The following is an 18152-nucleotide window of genomic DNA, read 5'->3' as shown; positions in this document are numbered from 1 at the left end:
GATTATCCTCCTCTTTGTCATTTTATATTATTTATGATTTATATTAATTTGTCATATATTATACCCATGGATAGAATATAGATAAGGTTTCTATGATTTTGCAATATCTATATTATATTGAATCAAATTAAATAATAATAAATTTATTATTTATTATTTAATATAAAAAATTATAAAATAATGTTTTTAATGAATTAGGTTAAATTATAAAAATATTGGATTAGTTTTTGAGTAGGTGAATAATATTAATAAATAAAATATTAAATTAATTTTTTTTCCTTGATTTTTATTTGACTATTCAATAAAATTTTGAAGATAATTTGATTTTAAATTAATTTGATTTTTAATAATTTTTATCATATTTTTTTAGTTTGCTGGTTTAAAAGGAATATTTCTATTTTTTCTTAAATGATTTATTTTTTTGCTTGTACCCTAAAACATTGTTACTTGGAGAGAAATAGGTGTATTAAAATCGTTTTTCTTCCTTTTCTTATATTTCAGTTAGAATTATCTCCAATCTCATCATGTTGTAGATTAGGGTAATTTGTGATATTTGTTAGTTATATGTCATCTATAAGAAACTACTAAGTGATCTAGCTTTAAACAATTCTTAAAGTTAAGATTGATGTAGATTCAAATAATGATAGAGATCATTTTCACTTTGTTCTCATGGACTAAGGTAATATACCCAATGACAATATAATTGTTGGCTATGAGAGAATTTTATATTAAAATCCTATGGAGAAATTTTACTTAGATCATAATTGATGAAAGCAATTGAAAGTGTAGATTGAAGCTATGAATCCATTACTAAATAAAAGACTCACTTTGCTCATGAGACATGGACCTACACCATGAATGGTAAAAGCATTGAGCATTGTGAAATTTTTTGTAAGACAATAACCCTTAAAGGAGAAATGCTTCCCATGAACAACACCCATATGAGGAGAGTCTTTTTCCACAGAGGTGTAATGAAACATCTCTTTTTGTGACATGCAAAAATCACTCTCATAAGAAGTAGATGCTCCCTTCAAATAGTTGTCTTCCATGTGTGCCTTTTCCAAAGGGTTCATGTCACTTTCTACAGTGCTCATAATAGACAATAGAGGATGATGTTAAGGTTAGAGATATCAAATTTAAGCAATGAGGGAGAAAGCTTAACCACAAACAAACCTTATTGCGCGCGCGCACACACGCATATAAGATACTTTCTTGAGTATTTATAAATATGTATTTGCACATTTTATATAAAAGAAAGGTGTGGGGCTTAACAAAGACTATAAGTTATCTCAAAATTGGGTAAAGATCTATTTGATCAAATTCATAAAGGTAGAGTATGTACACTTCCATAAACTTTAATAGTCAAATTGCTATATAAAAACAAATCCCTTTTCACAAATAAAAAAATTCTATACACCAATTAACCTAGCTTAATTGATTTTAAATTATTATTATTATTTAATAACACTAAAATTAATTTACCTAACACACAACCCTTCAACACAAATATTAATAATTATAGTTCATACCATTTACAAAATAAGGGATAAGGTAAGCCATTGTTCTTCACACTTAGCCTAGACTAATCATTAATTAACTTTATATGTAGTTTGTCAAATTCCCAACCTACATTATCTTACTTAAACTCCTTGGAAATAGTAAAAACAAGTTACAATAACTTATCATTATGGTATTGTAGTTGAAAAGACTTACATATAAAATTTATAATTTAATTTTCCATATTATTTATAATTTTAAGTTAATGCAACTTAAAAATCAAAACATATATATATTTAATAATAAACATTTATTTTTCAGCATTCACAAACAATTTTCAATTTTCTAAAAAAAAATTTAATCCATAAATTAATTATCCCTACTTTTCCACTTTTCCATAAAGGAAAATATATTTTAACCATTTCTTAAAAAATTAGTCCATAATTTATAGACTTTTTTCAAAATATTGTCTAAAAAATTCACTTTAAATTTCAATTTTTAAAATTCTTTAGAAATATATTTATTTAATTTTTTTAAAATAACAATAATCTTTGGAGTAATCTACAAAAGCGGAGAAATAACCTAATTTTTTTTCGACCATTCATTTAAAATAACAATAAAAAAAAACGCCGTAGTCTTTAACGCGACTTTTTGAAAGCCTTTCCGGCGATTTTTTCCGGTGAAAATCCGGCAGTGATTTATGGAAATCCAAGTTTGATAACTAATTTCTGCACAATGAAACTGTCCCAGGGGTTTTTCAGGGTGCTGAATCCGAATATGCAGTTAAAAAACCATTTTAACTGCAACAAATCATGATTTCAGCTCAATTTCTTCGGCCGGATTCCGTCACCGGAATCTCAAAAAGTCGCATTATAGACAACTCCAAAAAAAACGTCCGTTACAAGGTATTTTTTCTGTCACGTATTCCAATTACGAAAGGTCCCGTCACATCAGTTAAAAATATCGCGTTAACCCAGTATACCAGCACACATCACGAGTGACCAGGCTTACTCTTCTAAACATGACCGACACCAATAAAAATGAAAATACGAGTAATAAAAATACTTAAGCCGACCATTTCCGCATAAGAACAGACACACACGTTATACAAATTCTTTGAAGGATGACATCCTCAATAAAATAAAATTACAAAATCTAACTTCTCCCTATTCTCGTTCGCATGATTTCCTTATAATGGGACACGACTATTTTATCTTGGGTTCTTTTACTTTTCCTTCTGTGGCTCCTTAAATGCTCCTTTCCTCGTTGGTATCTTCGTGTATCTTCTTGCTGTAGTCGGTACGCCCATCTGTGTCTGGGCAGGAACAAGTTTGGATTTTCCTGATCCACTGCCCACTCTTCATCGTCTTGGTGCTAATCACAACCATATTCTGCTTCAGATTCTATTGAATTTGGATAACTTGGGTCGCTTATATAAGCCCCCTTCAGGTCATATTTGGTCTCTGTAAAGCCCGTTTATCTATTGGGGGTTTGCCTCTGGGTAAACTCCTGAAGGGTATTCTGTTTCAAGGCTTTGCATAACAGTTTTAGGGAGGATTGATATCTGAGTATGTTGGCAGGAACAAGTTTGGATTTGCTTGATCAATAGTAATAGAAGGCTTCCTGATGGAAAAACAGACAAGTATTCTGGACAGAGATGTAACTTACAGGTAAGTCTTTGTTTTATTGTATTTTGGGTGTGTTTTCTCTGCTATATATCAAGGGAGTTTCGTTTTTACTGTTCATTCTTTTCGGGGCAAAACCAGTGGCAAAGCTCAGGACTCAAATATAAGTCGTGTTAATCAAGAATTTTCGTTGATGCTTACAATTTCGCTTATAGCTGCGTCGGTAACCCAGTGAACTCTCCAAATCAGCTCATACTCGCCTTTTAGGGTGAACAATTTTAACTCATAAGTTTGCCTTTGCTTGTCCTGAAGATAAGGCAGATCCTACCCTTGAGTTAAGTGTTATTGTTCTACTGTTTGAATTGGGTCTTTCTAAAGGGCTTTCTTTCTTTTACTGTTTTTGGAGTTCGGAGATTTCGAGAAACAAGTCTCAAATTTCTGTGGACCTCTGTGAAAAGGGTGTTTCCAAGGTGCTTCTCTTTCCGTGTTAGTTTTGATAAAGGTTGAAGTTAGTCAAGGGCCTTTGTAGTCCATATGAAGTCGGTGTCTTTAACGCTTTATGCGTTCAACGTGAATTAATCAGCCTGCTTTTTAAATTGAAGTGGTTGGAGGAATATGTCCCAAGGGACTGTACATTACATAGTGGACTTCCTCTGGCTTGGCTGCCAGTTCCGAGGGGTAACTATTCTTCCCAACTTGCTTTGTGACTTGCACCTGGCGTTGAATCTCATCCCAGGGTAGACCATGGTGGGAATGGAACCTTGGTGGATGGCTGAATCCTCTGTCAACCTGATAAACATACCAAATCCCCATTAGCAGTCTGAAGCTGTTTTACGTTTGTGGAATAGATCTTTCATGGGGTTACTCTTTTGTTAAATTATTTGTCTGTTATCTTTTTCTTCAGAAAACCATATTTCAATCTGAAGTCGCTCCACTCTGATTATGAAATGGGTGTTTCACTTGTCCACAACATGTTACTTTCTAAGATTATCTGGCAATTCGCTAGGATTAGTTATATCAGAGTGTTGTGCTATTGGATTGGTGGTTGTTTCCAAAGGTCGGTACATCCTTATTTAATGGTTAATGTTCAGTGTATGAGAAGGATTGTGCTATTGGATTGGTGGTTGTTTCCAAAGGTCGGTACATCCTTATTTAATGGTTAATGTTCAGTGTATGAGAAGGATGGATGCCAATCTGAAGTTTTTGTACAGCTCTGTGAAATCGTTACTTACAAAATTTATGCACATCTTGGGGAATTATACTGTCGGTGGCACTGTTCCTGACATGTGCAACGCTGGCACTCATATCCCTTTTTGGGCTCCACTTAGCTGTCTAAAGGAATGATCCATACACCTGCAATGAGGATTCTTCATAGGACCCTGAGTTGCACTATTACTTTACATGCAGCATTAGCATCCATATCCTAAGTTTTTGTATATCCTTATTTAATGGTTAATGTTCAGTGTATGAGAAGGTGGATGCCAATCTGAAGTTTTTGTACAGCTCTGCGAAATAGTTACTTACAAAATTTATGCACACCTTGGGGAATTATACTCTTGGTGGCACTGTTCCTGACATGTGCAACAAAATTTATGCACATCTTGGGGAATTATACTCGCGGTGGCACTGTTCCTGACATGTGCAACGCTGGCACTCATATCCCTTTTTGGGCACCACTTAGCTGTCTAAAGGAATGGTCCATACCCCTGCAATGAGGATTCTTCATAGGACCCTGAGTTGCACTATTACTTTACATGCAGCATTAGCATCCATATCCTAAGTTTTTGTACATCCTTATTTAATGGTTAATTTTCAGTGTATGAAAAGGATGGATGCCAATCTGAAGTTTTTGTACAGCTCTGCGAAATCGTTACTTACAAAATTTATGCACATCTTGGGGAATTATACTCTCGGTGGCACTGTTCCTGACATGTGCAACGCTGGCACTCACATCCCTTTTTGGGCACCACTTAGCTGTCTAAAGGAATGATCCATACACCTGCAATGAGGATTCTTCACAGGACCCTGAGTTGCACTATTGCTTTACATGCAGCATTAGCATCCATACCCTAAATTGGGCACCATCTAGCTGTCCAAAGGAATGAGCCACACCCATGTTTTTAGGATTCTTCATAGTGTTCCTTATCAGATGGTTATGACTTTTGCACTTAATATATACTGTTTTTTTTTTTTTAAATCTTTTGGAGATTAAATAAATTATTTCTTTAGGCCCCTCTTATTTTAGGCCAGTAATTTCATGCTTCAAGAGTTGCAAACTTTATTAAACTAGGAAATTAGTAACAGAGGTCTCAGGTGAAAGAGGTAGTGCAAAGAAACTAATGAAATTGATATTTCAGTTTCACAGACCTTCTCCACTAAATACTCGTAGAATTCGTTTATACAAACAAACATTAGAGTCCAGTTCCTTGACTATATGAAATACTAGGCATTAAGTGAAACATGGCCTTGGTGGAGGACTTATTTTCCAGTTGATGACTGTTGTCAAACTGGGTTGTGCAAGATTATAAATAAGACACTATATCATGTCCATTCTGACAGGCATATCAAAACATTCTTTTACCCTTCTGATTACAGCAAAGAACCTTTAGATGTGATTCTTCAAATGTTTTGGAACAAATCATGTTGCTAGAACACACTCATTGAGTTCATGCACTAGATTGTTATGTTTGGACATACCCAAAAATTCTATTATGAAGACATGTAACTGTATCTAGAAAATTGGATTAAGTTTTTAGATTTCTTTATTGTTTCTGATTTCTGGTCGAGCTTTTCTGGCATATCTGACTGAAAAGGACGAACTTTATGAAATGAGTAGTGAGTTTTATTCTGAAATGAACTCTATTGTGTATTTGTTGAGTACTTGTTTTGAAGGATAAACCTGTAAAACGAGTGCTTATGTGAAAAATAGAACAGAAGATCTTGACTGCATTTGTGACATATTTGCTGGAGTTCTTTAGTGTTGTCTCATAAATAAAGATCACACTGTAATGATTACCCACAACTTGCAAGAAGAGCCCTGGATTTTAGTTGTTGAAGATTATCGTTTGGGTGTGATGCTTAAATTCTATAAGTTGATCAGAAGAAATGCCAAAATCACAATGCAGATCTAATTTCAAACAGTGTTTGGTAATAAATTTTCTGGTCTCCAGCTTCTGCATTAAGAATTGTTTGAGTTTACTGCTCCAGGATTATCTGTGTGTAGAATTTCCATACTTGATGTTTTGAATCACACTTGATTTCGTTTTCAGGAAGGAATAAATCATGGGAATGATAACAGAATGACAGTTAATTAGTATTGATAGTGAAGGAAATAGAAGCTTACTTGGGTCTTAAGTAAAGCTGCTCTAGAGGGTTGTATCAGTTGGTTGAAAGCTATGTTGCACTGGTTTTGGGGATGGGGGAACGACGGGGACGAGTCCCCGAAATGGCTAGAGTGCACCCCCAAATTTTCACGGGACGGCGGGTTGGGCACGACAATTATATTTATAAAACATTTGTTGTTGTTTCAAGCTTGTAAGCATAACAAGCTATACTTTATAGTATTATGCACATCCCTTGCACTCGCCAATTAAAATCTCAAACAATTTAAAAAAAGGTTGAATGATGTTCCATTATTGGCCACTAGACATAAGCTTTAGCTAGAGGAAACTTAAATGTGACTACTTTAAATTTGTAATAAGGTCCATGAACAATCTATCAGATAGAATTGTCTTTACAACAGTTTTTTTCCTCATATTTCTTGTTAATGATGACTATGTTAAACATAAAAGGCATTCCCTTTTCAATAGGTTTTGCAAACTTTTACAGCTATGTTGAAAACCACTATAAAATATTTTGGTTTTTTAAAGATATTAAATTCATATTTCAGATTAAGGGATTGAATAGGAATTTATATAAACATTTATAGTATGCAATCCAATTCACTACTATCTGATTGTTTTCACAATGCTTGGGGTTGGGAAGAAGGAAGCACTGAACTTGAATGAGTCCTCAAAACCCATATACAATATATAAAAGCTGAGATGATCCAAAAAGAGAAGAAACAAGAAAAATAAACACAACGATCAGCCTTTTAAAACATTATATTTTTCGTTTTCTTGACATGGAGGCTATTCTTTGTAATTTTATCATTGAAAATACAATATCTAAAACCACTAGAAATCCAAAATGAAACCCATCATACAAAACCCATGTTTTGAGCTGCAACTTGTACAAAAAATTTAGACTCAATGCATTCCAAAAAAAATGAATGGGAAAAATGACCTTATTGTTCAATCATCATTGTCCATCAAAACTGAAGCTATATGCTTGGATTATCCCTAAAGATTCCAAAACATCCCAGAAATCTTCCCCAAAACCCCTTGAAATCTGCCAAAGACATCCCTGAAATCTGTCTGGAACATTCCTGAAATTTGTTCAGAACATCTTGGGGATGGCCAGCAAGTCCCCAAGTCCCTGATGGAGTCCCCAATAGTTTGGGGACGTTTCCTAAGGGCCCAAAAGTCCTCGAAACGTGGGGATATAGGGTACGTGAGTATTTTTTGGGGGGACGGGTCCCTGTGCAACATAGGTTGAAAGGCTTGAAGCAAAGTGAAAGATATTTTATTTCAACTTTGGCAATTTATCTTTTGTTTTTCCATTCAATAAAATTCTCATGTTATTTTTTTTTTGATGAAATGCACATGTTGTGAAACATATTGGGAACATTTCCACGTCTTGAGGATGGTACCTAGGGTAAATTGGCTAGTTGTAGTGTTGGCAACCTAACTTCGACAGGATATCAAGTGAGGTCCACAATATTCATAGGGGCAGCCTTCTAGGGGACTTGACCTTGTGACCTCTTGCTTGTAATTCACAACACTCAACCACTCAAGCTAACCCTACAAGCTAACAAAATTCTCACATTAAATTGAAATGACCATTAAAGCAGTGTTCATAAAGAGATTTATTGTTATAGCCTTTCTTATAAATGATCGCATAATCATACCCATGCATCTCAATGACCCACTAGTGTTGCTTTGCTAATGACAACATTTGCTCCAAAATATATTTTAAGCTATGATGGTTTGTTTGATGGAAATACTGAGAGGGGGTGAATCAATGTTTCGTTACTTTTAACAATTTTTTGCTTAGTTATTCTTGAAATGAATTCACATCACATAATCAATCATCCACAATGTATGAGCTCATAGATTAAAATGCAAATCAAGACTTGAAGAAGAAACACATGAAAACTATCTTCAATTTATTACAATTTACAACCACTTGTGAGGACAACAATCCTCTATAAGCAACAACTTACAAAAATATTGTAGGCTCCAACCTGTCAAGAAGATGAGAACACCAATCCCCAATAAGCACCGACTAATAGAAATTGTAGGCTCCAACCTGTCAAGAAGATGAGGACACCAATCCTTAGTAAGCTTCAATTTACAACTTGTTCATTTGTTCAAGAGTCAATATTTAGCCCTAGTAAGAGAAGGTCTGCCCTCCTAGTAGCTGCTCCTCTTTCCTTCACAAGTCTTTTGTCAACACGCTGAACTTGACCTCTCTTAGAACCAACAACTAGAACACAAGAACTCGGGCTTTAAACCAAACCTGAACTCAACCATAAAAACACCAAAACTTGGACTTTAAATTAGACTTGAACTTGGCTTTCAAGACACCAAGACTTGACCTTCAAACTAGGCTTGAATTCGATCTTCAAGTCACCAAAATTCGGTCCTCAAGAGGGAAAGAACTCAGCCTCCTTCAATTGTACTTGAAATTGGCTGCAATAGGGGCAAAACTTGGCCTCCTTCAATTATACTAGAACAAAACTTGGCCTCCTTAAAAAGCTTGAACAAAACAGAAAACCATTTCTTAGAAATGTTGCCAAAACAACATTTTACAGCTCAACAAACATATCCCATAGAGATTCCTTCGACTCAACTACACTTCTTTTCACTTGGTTCATGAAATACGAGCCTCATAGTTGCTCCTTCGCTACCCTAGAATAGACCCAAATTTGCACATGAGTGATGGCCTAAATGTCTCCTCCTCAACACCTATACATAGTGTGTTTGACCCCTAAAGTAGAGTTGACTTGTCTTCTAGCAGGGTCGACTTGTGGGCAAAGGCAAGATATTGAATATATAAATATCTTCCAAAAATCATCTCTTCAATTGTTAGGAGTTAGAGGGCATGTCACATGTTGTTGGAAAGGTCTTGAAATATGCTATTTGGCTATGTGACTTTCTCCTTCATTTAGACATCCTTTGACATCAACAACAATCATTTTCAATAATCTCCCCCTTTGTTATTGATGGCGATACTTTGATATTTGTTTCTTCTGACAACTGCTTCCCTTGTTTGCATACTTTCCATACTTCTTGTCAGTTGCCTCCCTTGTTTGCATTCTCTCTCCATTTGACTTTAATAGCAAAGGGTCCTCCCACTGAGTTTGTCTTTCCTTTATCGGGATGAAGGAGAGATCACTCCCAACATTTTCCCTAAGATATTCAAAGGTTTCTTTGGTTTGAGTTTTGGTAAAGATGCCAACAATCTGTTCTTTGGTGCCAATATATTCCATCTTGACATTTTGCTTGGCCACTTGTTCTTTGAGGAAATGGTACTTGACTGGAATATGCTTTGTTTTTGAGTGCATGATAAGAATTTTTGAGATATTGACTGCGCTAGTTTGTCTTTCCTTTATCGGGATGAAGGAGAGGTCACTCTCAACGTTTTGCCCTGAGATATTCAAAGGTTTCTTTGGGTAGAGTTTTGGTAAAGATGTCAGCAATCTGTTCTTTGGTGCCAATATATTCCATCTTGACATTTTGCTTGGCCACTTGTTCTTTGAGGAAATGATATTTGATTGGAATATGCTTTGTTTTTGAGTGCATGACAAGAATTTTTGAGATATTGACTGCGCTAGTGTTGTTGCACAAAATTAGCACCAGAGAAGTTGGGTACAATAGTTTGCTGCTGCTATGCATTCAACTTTAGCTGTAGAAAGAGAAACTAATGATTGCTTTATGCTTGATCAAGAGACAACGCAATCTCCTAGGAAAAATGCGCTTCCACTAGTTTTTGTATTTTTTTGTTTTTTGTTTTGTTTTGCTTTTTGTTTTTTGTTTTTTTTGTTTTTGTTTTTATCTGTCATCAATGCTACTTGCCCAATCAACATCATGCTAATAATGTGAAATCTATACTTTTAGGATTCCAAAGCCCAAAATTGAGTGTGCCCTTCAAGTATTGGAATATCCTTTTTACTGCTTGCATATGTGATTCCTTTGGTGTTGATTGAAATCTTGCAACCCTTCCAACTGCATGCATTATGTTTGGTCTTGAAGCTGTTAATTATGGTAGACTCCCGATCATAGACTTGTAAAGTGTTGAATTGACTTAAAGAGATTCATTCTCCTTTCTTAACTTGCATTTGGTAATCATAGGGCCTAGGGGGTACTAACTAGCGCACATTCTTCCATTCCAAACCACTTGGGCTAGGATCAAGATCAAACTAATTGGTTAACACTATAGCCTAAGAGTATGTCCAATTGTGCGCAAGCTAGATATAACAATAACTTAGGACTTAGCAAAGGTTGAGACTTTTGAGGATACAACTGCCCTTTGGGGGTTTCATTTGCGAGAGACTGCCTACCCTTCTAGCTTTATATCACAATCGGCTAGGTCCTATTACCGCTCAAACTAGCAGGGGTCCTAAAAGGGGATCCTTGAAGGGCTACTACTAGGCTATACGCAAAAATGGAGTGATAGCCCACTGTCACCTCGGCTAAGGCTCCCTACTCTTTACGAACTTTCATTGATGGGAGGAGACCCGTTATGATAAGGATCATGAAATGGATGGACCAATGATAAGGCGAGGGGTGATCTTGCAAGTCTATTCACAAGAAAGGCTCAAATATGTGGTTTGTTTGTCTTGGAAGACAAGATGGAAGTCTCTCAAAGGAAGGGCTTGGAGAGAATTTCAAGGGTTAGGTTTTGAGTATGTGTCTTATAAAGGAGACCCCTAAGCCCTAGAATTCTTGTGGAAACTTGGGTTCTAGGTGATTTTTGAAGAATTAACCTTGATAGTGCATTGGACCACACAGGACCAAGTGGACTCGAGGTTAGGTCAAGGGGATAGGATTTAACAACCAATGATATGCTTGACCTAATTAGGGAGGGGGAGGGATTAAGAAATGAATTTTCAATGAAAGGCTAATGCAAGGATCCCAGCGAGGTTTCTAGCCTAAGGGAAACCAAGGGCAAGAATTGGTCTTCGATCTAGGGCTTGCGATATCCCAAGATCCCACATTGGAATCTCTTGAAATTTGAAGGGCTTCTTGAGGACACACCATTGCAGTTGTGGACCAAAAATCGAAGTATTTGGATGGCTAGATTGTGAGATAATTGATGCCCTAGGTGACCTAGAGGACTAGACCTGAAGAAGAGTAGAGGGGAGAAGGAAAATATAAGGTGATCGCCTTATGGTGGACCAGTGCCTAATTCTTTGGGGAGATTTGGAGTCAAGAGTAATTATGACTATGGACATTGAATTTTCTATTTCAAGGAGGCCAAAAAGACATCTTCGCATAACATTAGGGCAACAACAAAAGCAACTTCAAGAAATTTATACTTCATTTTGTAAGATTGATGGCTTATCAAGATGAATTTCAATGAAGAAGCATGTCTAGGAACATTCATTCATAATACATGGCCTATACGTGAAGCATCACCATCTAGAAACGAAACTTCCACAACTTCGCATAAAACGATGTAGTAAATTAGCCCTAGTATAGCGAGATCCCAACAACAATGTATGTGACAAGAATAGAAAAGAAAATAACTGAATTGTACTTAACATGTATTAAGAGTATATCCAACCATCAAGAATTTTCCAATAAAGAAGCTCCAAGACTAAAGAAAATAATCCAAACATAAAAATTCATTCCATGCTCCAAAATTCATCCTCCAATAAGGATAACGAAATTCACAAGAGAGATACAAGTCCAATCCAAGTGATGATGCTAAATGAAATCATATCACTTGTATTTATACACTTCTAATGAGTTCGATTTAGCTAATTAGGCCTACATTAGCCCCTAAAATAAAATAATGTGCAAAATAACTAGCTTTTGGTGATAAGCCCACCAAACTAGCTCATAAACAAAAGAATAAGCCTCTCAAGAGGTCGAATGATCAATAGTACATGTCGTTGGGCCTTCTAAGAGGCTTGATGAAGTCCATAGGTGCCATAATGAGAAATAGGACTCCCAAAAGTAGCGGACAAGGGGTCGGCCTCTTGTTCTCCAAATAATAAATTTGTGGTGCTCCCAATGGGTGTGGGGGCACACAAGTGTCCTCATGGGTCTCCAAATAGATTGAAGATGTCTGTAAACCATCTGCAAGGACTCAAATGATGGTATAAGTGATGCCATATCATCATATAGGTCCTTGGTCAGCTGCCAAGTGCATGATACAACTGTGGGATCGGCTGGGCATGGTGAACCAGGTGCATCTTCCTCGTCCAATAGATGAAACTTTAGCAATCTTTGAACATCTTTGGGGATCCATGGAATACTGTCCAACTGGTGTGGAGGTCCATGGCTCTCCACACACACCCTACATGTGCCAATGTAGCCCTTTGGAGAGTTGGGACCCCGTATAGGGAGAACAAACCCAAAATGGAGACCATCTGCAATCCCGCATAAGATCTAATGCATCCCCTTGCCTTCCAGTACACGACGTCATTTAAAGCAATCCAGTTTTAGAGCTTACAAACCATGGATAACAGGTGGGCACTTCATAATGTCATGCCCTTCCATAGTGGGCTTTAGCATGTGCTAATGTCTTCAAGCTGGGGTTAACCAAGTACCCTATTAGGTGGTTTCTACTTTTAAAGGGGATGATATGTCCAAGGTACATCCTTTAAATGCTGGTGGCGTGTGATAAAATAATGGAATGTGGTAGGGGATGAAGGGGACAATCCTGGGTCACATGCCAAGATACAAGGGTAGCTAATAAAGGGGAAGCCCACACTTGGGTATAATGTATAAGAGGGAGAAATCGTGGTACATGAGTTACCCAGGCCTTGATTTTTCCACCCTTCTTCATACGCCTTTTTCCTTTTATGATTTTTCTTTGGTTACCTTCTTGGGGCTCAAGGAATAAGAGCATGATGTGTAAAGTATAACAATGGATACCTCTTTTGAGGTGGGGTGGTTCATTGCCCACCAAGGGTTGGCACAATCATGGGCTCTTGCATGATAAAAGAGGCTCATCTAGGGCCTATAGGAACCAGGGCGATGGCCATGAGAATGGGGTAGAGCTCATGCATTGGCTTTTGCCCACGTGCTAAATGTGTTTGTCTTGACCATATTTTGCATTTTGTGGTATTTTTTTTTGTTAATTCTTTCTATGTTCTTTTGTTGTTCTTTCTTTAATTTATCCGTTGAATATGGCCAATTATGCCTTTACTTTTCTTTTCTGCATCAACCTCCGGGGCATTGTTCCAGGCCTGACCCAAGGTGTGTGCAAGGGGAAGGGGAGGCTAACCCTATGTGGACCCAGGTGGGAGAAATGATGAATGGGGTTATAAGGAATGGAGGTGGAGTGATATATGTGGATGAGGGAGTGGGGACCACACAACCAAAATCAGGGTTTCCCATGAAGTACCATCCCTAGAGCCCAGAGGCTAGTAAAAGAGATCTCACAGGACTAGGGTCCAAAGGTAACATCCAAAGGAGGTCTAGGGATAAGAGCACATACCTAGCCCACTCTTTTCGCTGAATCCCACCATTAAGCCATGCCCAAAAGTTTTTATGTCCAGAGGCCAGTAAAAGAGATCTCACAGGACTAGGGTCCAAAGGTAACATCCAAAGGAGGTCTAGCGGATAAGAGCACATACCTAGCCCACTTTTCGCCGAATCCCACCATTAAGCCATGCCCAAAAGTTTCCATTATAAGTAAACTACAATACTCGATTACCAAATTACAAGGCATACATTTAGGTTTGGGAGGCCCACCTTCAAACATACAATCATGGCAGATGGGTGAGGGACCACATGGCTAGCTTAGGTGGTGGAGAAATGACCCAACGAGCTATTTGGTGGCTGCAAGGGTTTGCCGAATGACGATCATCTTGGATAACTTTTTTCTTCTAGGGATATCACCCACAAAATGGTTGGTAACAGGTCCCATTGAGGATTTGAACCTGGGGGGGAGAGTACAAGACCCACATTCCCACCATCTGAGCCGTCGCTCGTTTGTGTACCAATTGACGAATTACTAAGTACCCAAAGTAGGGTGGTTAGGGTAGGACTGTAACATAATATTTGAGATGTAATCAATTTTGTTGGAGTAATTAAATATTATGGTCCAAGTTATTTTGTTGTCTTGGGGAGGAAAGCGAACCAGAATTAACAAAAGATATCAAAATGTCAATATTGAAGAGATGATGAAAGCAAGAGTTCATTTTTGGGGCATAAGACTAGGAAATGGAATCCTAAGGTAACACCTTAAATTTTTACCAAAGATATCAAAATGTTGATATGGAAGAGATGATGAAAGCAAGAGTTCATTTGGGGCATAAGACTAGGAAATGGAATCCTAAGGTAACACCTTAAATTTTTACCAAGTGTAGAGACTTCATAAATTTGGTTAAAACTGCATGTTCATCATTAGAAGCTTATGAATGATTTAGCATTCGATATTAGCAGTTAGAGGAACACAATTTGTGATTGGCAGTACAAACTATCAAGCAGCTGATTTAGTAGCATCAGCTGTTACAAAAGATCAATCTCATTATGTAAAGCTTGGTGATATGTTAACTAATTGGTCTACTGCAGAGATGAGACCCAAAAGTTTTGAGGTTTTAAAAAAGCAACAAGATATTGGTATGATTCAGTCAACATCCAAAGAAAGAAGCACCAATGTTGACGAGACAATTGGACAATTGCAGAAATCACATTGTGGACATTGCAGTTTCTCCACACAGTTTTTCCAGAAATTTTGTCTCCAACATGAATTTGAACTGTGAAAATCTGTATTCTAAAACTGCAGAAATATTTAGTTGGGATTTTAGATACATGAACACTTACCCAATATTGATATAATTACAGATCAACAAACCATTACTTGTGAGGAATGTAGAACTGTTTTCCTTCATTATCTATATTAATTACTTCTGTCATTCTGTGATTTTTCTCATGATTTACCCCTTCCTGATGGCGAACTCAAGCACGGTTTGAAACGTCAAATATAGAAAATATACATGCAGTAATCCTGAAGCAATACATTCAAAATATACATTTTCTGTTTGCCTGTTTTCTTTGAGTGTTTCAGATTGTTTTATCTTTAATTAGAGCTGATGCAACTTCTTTTTACTGGTGGCAACTTTTGTTGTTTCTCCAATTATCTTCCCATTCAATTGTTTTTCCTGGGAAAGAAGAGGAAGAAAAATAATGTGTTTTTGAAATCTCCCGTGATTTGATCTGTCAGAAGCTTGAGTTCAGTTTGCAAGTAAAATTTTTAGGATCTGTTGTTTCAAGATAGGAATGTTTAGGAAAGAAGAATAAGAGCTGAAGCACATCTGTGGACGCGAAATCAGTTTGATTATTGCTTTAAGTGCAAAAATAAGAAGATGCAAATAGAGATTTGACTGGTTGATTCTGTTCAAGTTTCTGATCTTGGAAATACTCATCCTAATCTTTTGTTGAAGAAAGAAAATACCATCAAAATAGAACCCAGACAATGCTACAAAGCAACCAAAATACCTAATTATGGACTGTAGTTGTTTTCCATGAAATCCCAGAAAGGGTGGCCAAATATTTCAGATAGAAATTTTGGGTAGTATTATCATCTCATGTGAAGGAGATTTTAAAGATTTGTCTGCAGTTATATGATGCTATATAGCCCTCCTGTTTTCTTTTTTTAATATGGTTAGGTTTAGACCATGAAATATTCAAGGCTGCATTCCAAACACTAAATCATAAACAGTTTAGTTTCTGCACAGGGGTTGGTTTCTGTTGGTCTTCATACATTCAATACTTTCATATGGGCTTTGAAGTTTCCTTTAATCTGAGTGTTTTTTAAACTCATTTAGCATCTTATTGGTTGATGCATGCAGCTGTGGATCTTGTGGATATCCTTTGAATTTGACCTCCTCAAATCGGAACACATCAAAAATTGGTTCACAGTACTGCAAGGCCATCAAGAAGGGAATGATGTCATTTTTGGCCATTGATGAGAGCAGATTCACTCAGATTGAAGAGTTGAAATGTTGGCCCTACTTTGTAACAAAGAATTCATGGGGTTTTTTCCGACCTAGGACTAAACTCCTTTGCCGCCAATGTGGCATGTGCATTGGCCATGGCTATGAAGATGGTGCAGTCTTTTCTGGGTCAGACAGTTCAGATTCAGGCTCGGGTTCAGGGGTTCCTGGCTGCAGGAAATATAATGTCAAGATCCGGGCATTGCAGCCCTCAGATGAAACGTATGGAGCTCTTCTGACATGATTGGATGGTGATTTCTTTAGATCTGAAAGGTATCTGACACCATCAAACGTGGAAGTAATTTGACTTTAATTCCTCTCGACTTTTGTCCTTTATAACGGAAACTTGTATAGAACTTGTATATTGAAAAAGCAATTCTTTATATGACGGCAGAATCAAGATGATGTACAACCCTATAAGATGTGTATAACTGAAAGTGTTTATAGGATATATTCTAATCAAGTTTAACTTTCCAGTATGAGTAGAGCTAAAGCTGGAAAACTGCAACGATGTGTTTAATTTCGAGTATAATAGTTATATCTCTCACTGGGTTTCAATGAACTTCCTACTTACCAGGTTATAGAAGCAATTGATACAGAGCTGAATTGTCAACTTATTATGCGGCAGTTTATGGACTGTGCTTGGTATTGATGCCCTAAACTTACATCTGTTCAAGTTTAAAAGTGTCTTTTGGGTGGGCGTTTGGAATACTTTCTGCTAATATGTTTGGTACTCTATATTGTTTGGAGTGATAGGCTACTTTGGATGAAGTTGGGCTCTGGCTGTTGCTAGCATGGAAGTCAAGTGGTCATTCCAAAATTTTTGTTTCTTAGGTCATTGTTAAAGCTATATCCTCTCTCTTCCAATGCGCCCTGTTGTTCCTCTGCATTGTAATAAGTTGTATATGCAGAAGACACTTAAAGCACAGGTTCCACTGTATTGTATATCTAGAAGCAGGGGTCAGTATGGCAATCAAAGGATTGGGTCATATTGAAATGGATTGTGCTACTATTTGAGCCTTCATTATTGTAATGTGAGCAATAAGTTCTAAGGATGCCTTTTAAATTTCGTTTAAGGTGGTGAATATTCTATGTTTTGGATAAAAAACAGAATTACCTTTTGAAGGACTTATCTCAGGTGTGTTTCAATTCAACGTATCTGTAGCTCTCTTGGGGGGGTTTCCCAATGTGGTTTATATGAATATATGATTTTATATGATGAAGCGAGGCACCTCTTGGTTTGATCAGATATGAATTCACTGAGACAGCAGGATTTAACTATCAATTTTTGCACCTTTCAGTTTTCTGTCTTATATAATTTGGTTGTTCATTAGGATTGTAACTGTATTCTTTGTTGAAGATCTAGTCTTTGCTGGTTTCCGTGCAGCAGTCGGTGGAGGGTGCTGGCAGGTGTTTGATAGCAATTTTTATACCTATTTTTGTTAAATCTTGGCAAAGAGTTGTGTAATAGACTTACCTTTTGTTTTTCTTTCAATTGATATTTGTAACTTTCTTGGTGGAGGGTGGCAGTGGATGCCCTTGAGGTGTTCATCCCCGAAATTCAGGGGATGCATAATTTATTGAACTTTAGGTAACTTTCCAGGTGAAGCAAGGCCTTTAGTTCTGTTTTACTAAGCGACATGGGATGTTATTGGAGAGGGAATGGGATGTTATTGGAGTCGGACGTTAAACTAGATATGTTGAGGTGGCTTTGTTTTGATAAAATGTTCAAATTAATGGTAAATGTTTTCTTT

General features: G+C 36.8%; 1 protein-coding gene across 4 annotated transcripts; it reads left to right on the top strand.

Annotated features, from left to right (window-relative positions):
* Positions 1–2628: 2628 nt before the first annotated feature.
* On the top strand, positions 2629–17621 carry LOC149160202 (uncharacterized protein At4g08330, chloroplastic-like). 4 transcript variants are annotated; one of them, XR_016261787.1, is made up of 4 exons: positions 2629–3167; positions 16255–16671; positions 16976–17043; positions 17155–17621. XR_016261787.1 is itself a non-coding variant. In XM_089436663.1 (3 exons), exons 1-2 carry the CDS (start codon positions 3124–3126, stop codon positions 16640–16642), a joined length of 432 nt encoding a protein of 143 aa, XP_089292789.1. In that variant the 5' UTR covers positions 2629–3123; the 3' UTR covers positions 16643–16671; positions 16976–17621. The 4 variants fall into 4 exon arrangements, 2 of the variants coding, with proteins under 2 accessions (XP_089292789.1, XP_089292788.1); XR_016261786.1 differs by having other exon boundaries at positions 16255–17043; XM_089436663.1 differs by having other exon boundaries at positions 16976–17621.
* The last annotated feature ends 531 nt before the right edge of the window (positions 17622–18152 follow it).

This window comes from Pinus tabuliformis, chromosome 5_2, assembly GCF_031772625.1.
Source record: "Pinus tabuliformis cultivar Carrire ecotype Pingquan chromosome 5_2, CPIR1, whole genome shotgun sequence".
Lineage (NCBI taxonomy): Eukaryota > Viridiplantae > Streptophyta > Pinopsida > Pinales > Pinaceae > Pinus > Pinus tabuliformis.
The sequence above is the reverse complement of the archived record's forward strand: the minus strand, read 5'-3'. Positions and strand labels throughout refer to the sequence as shown.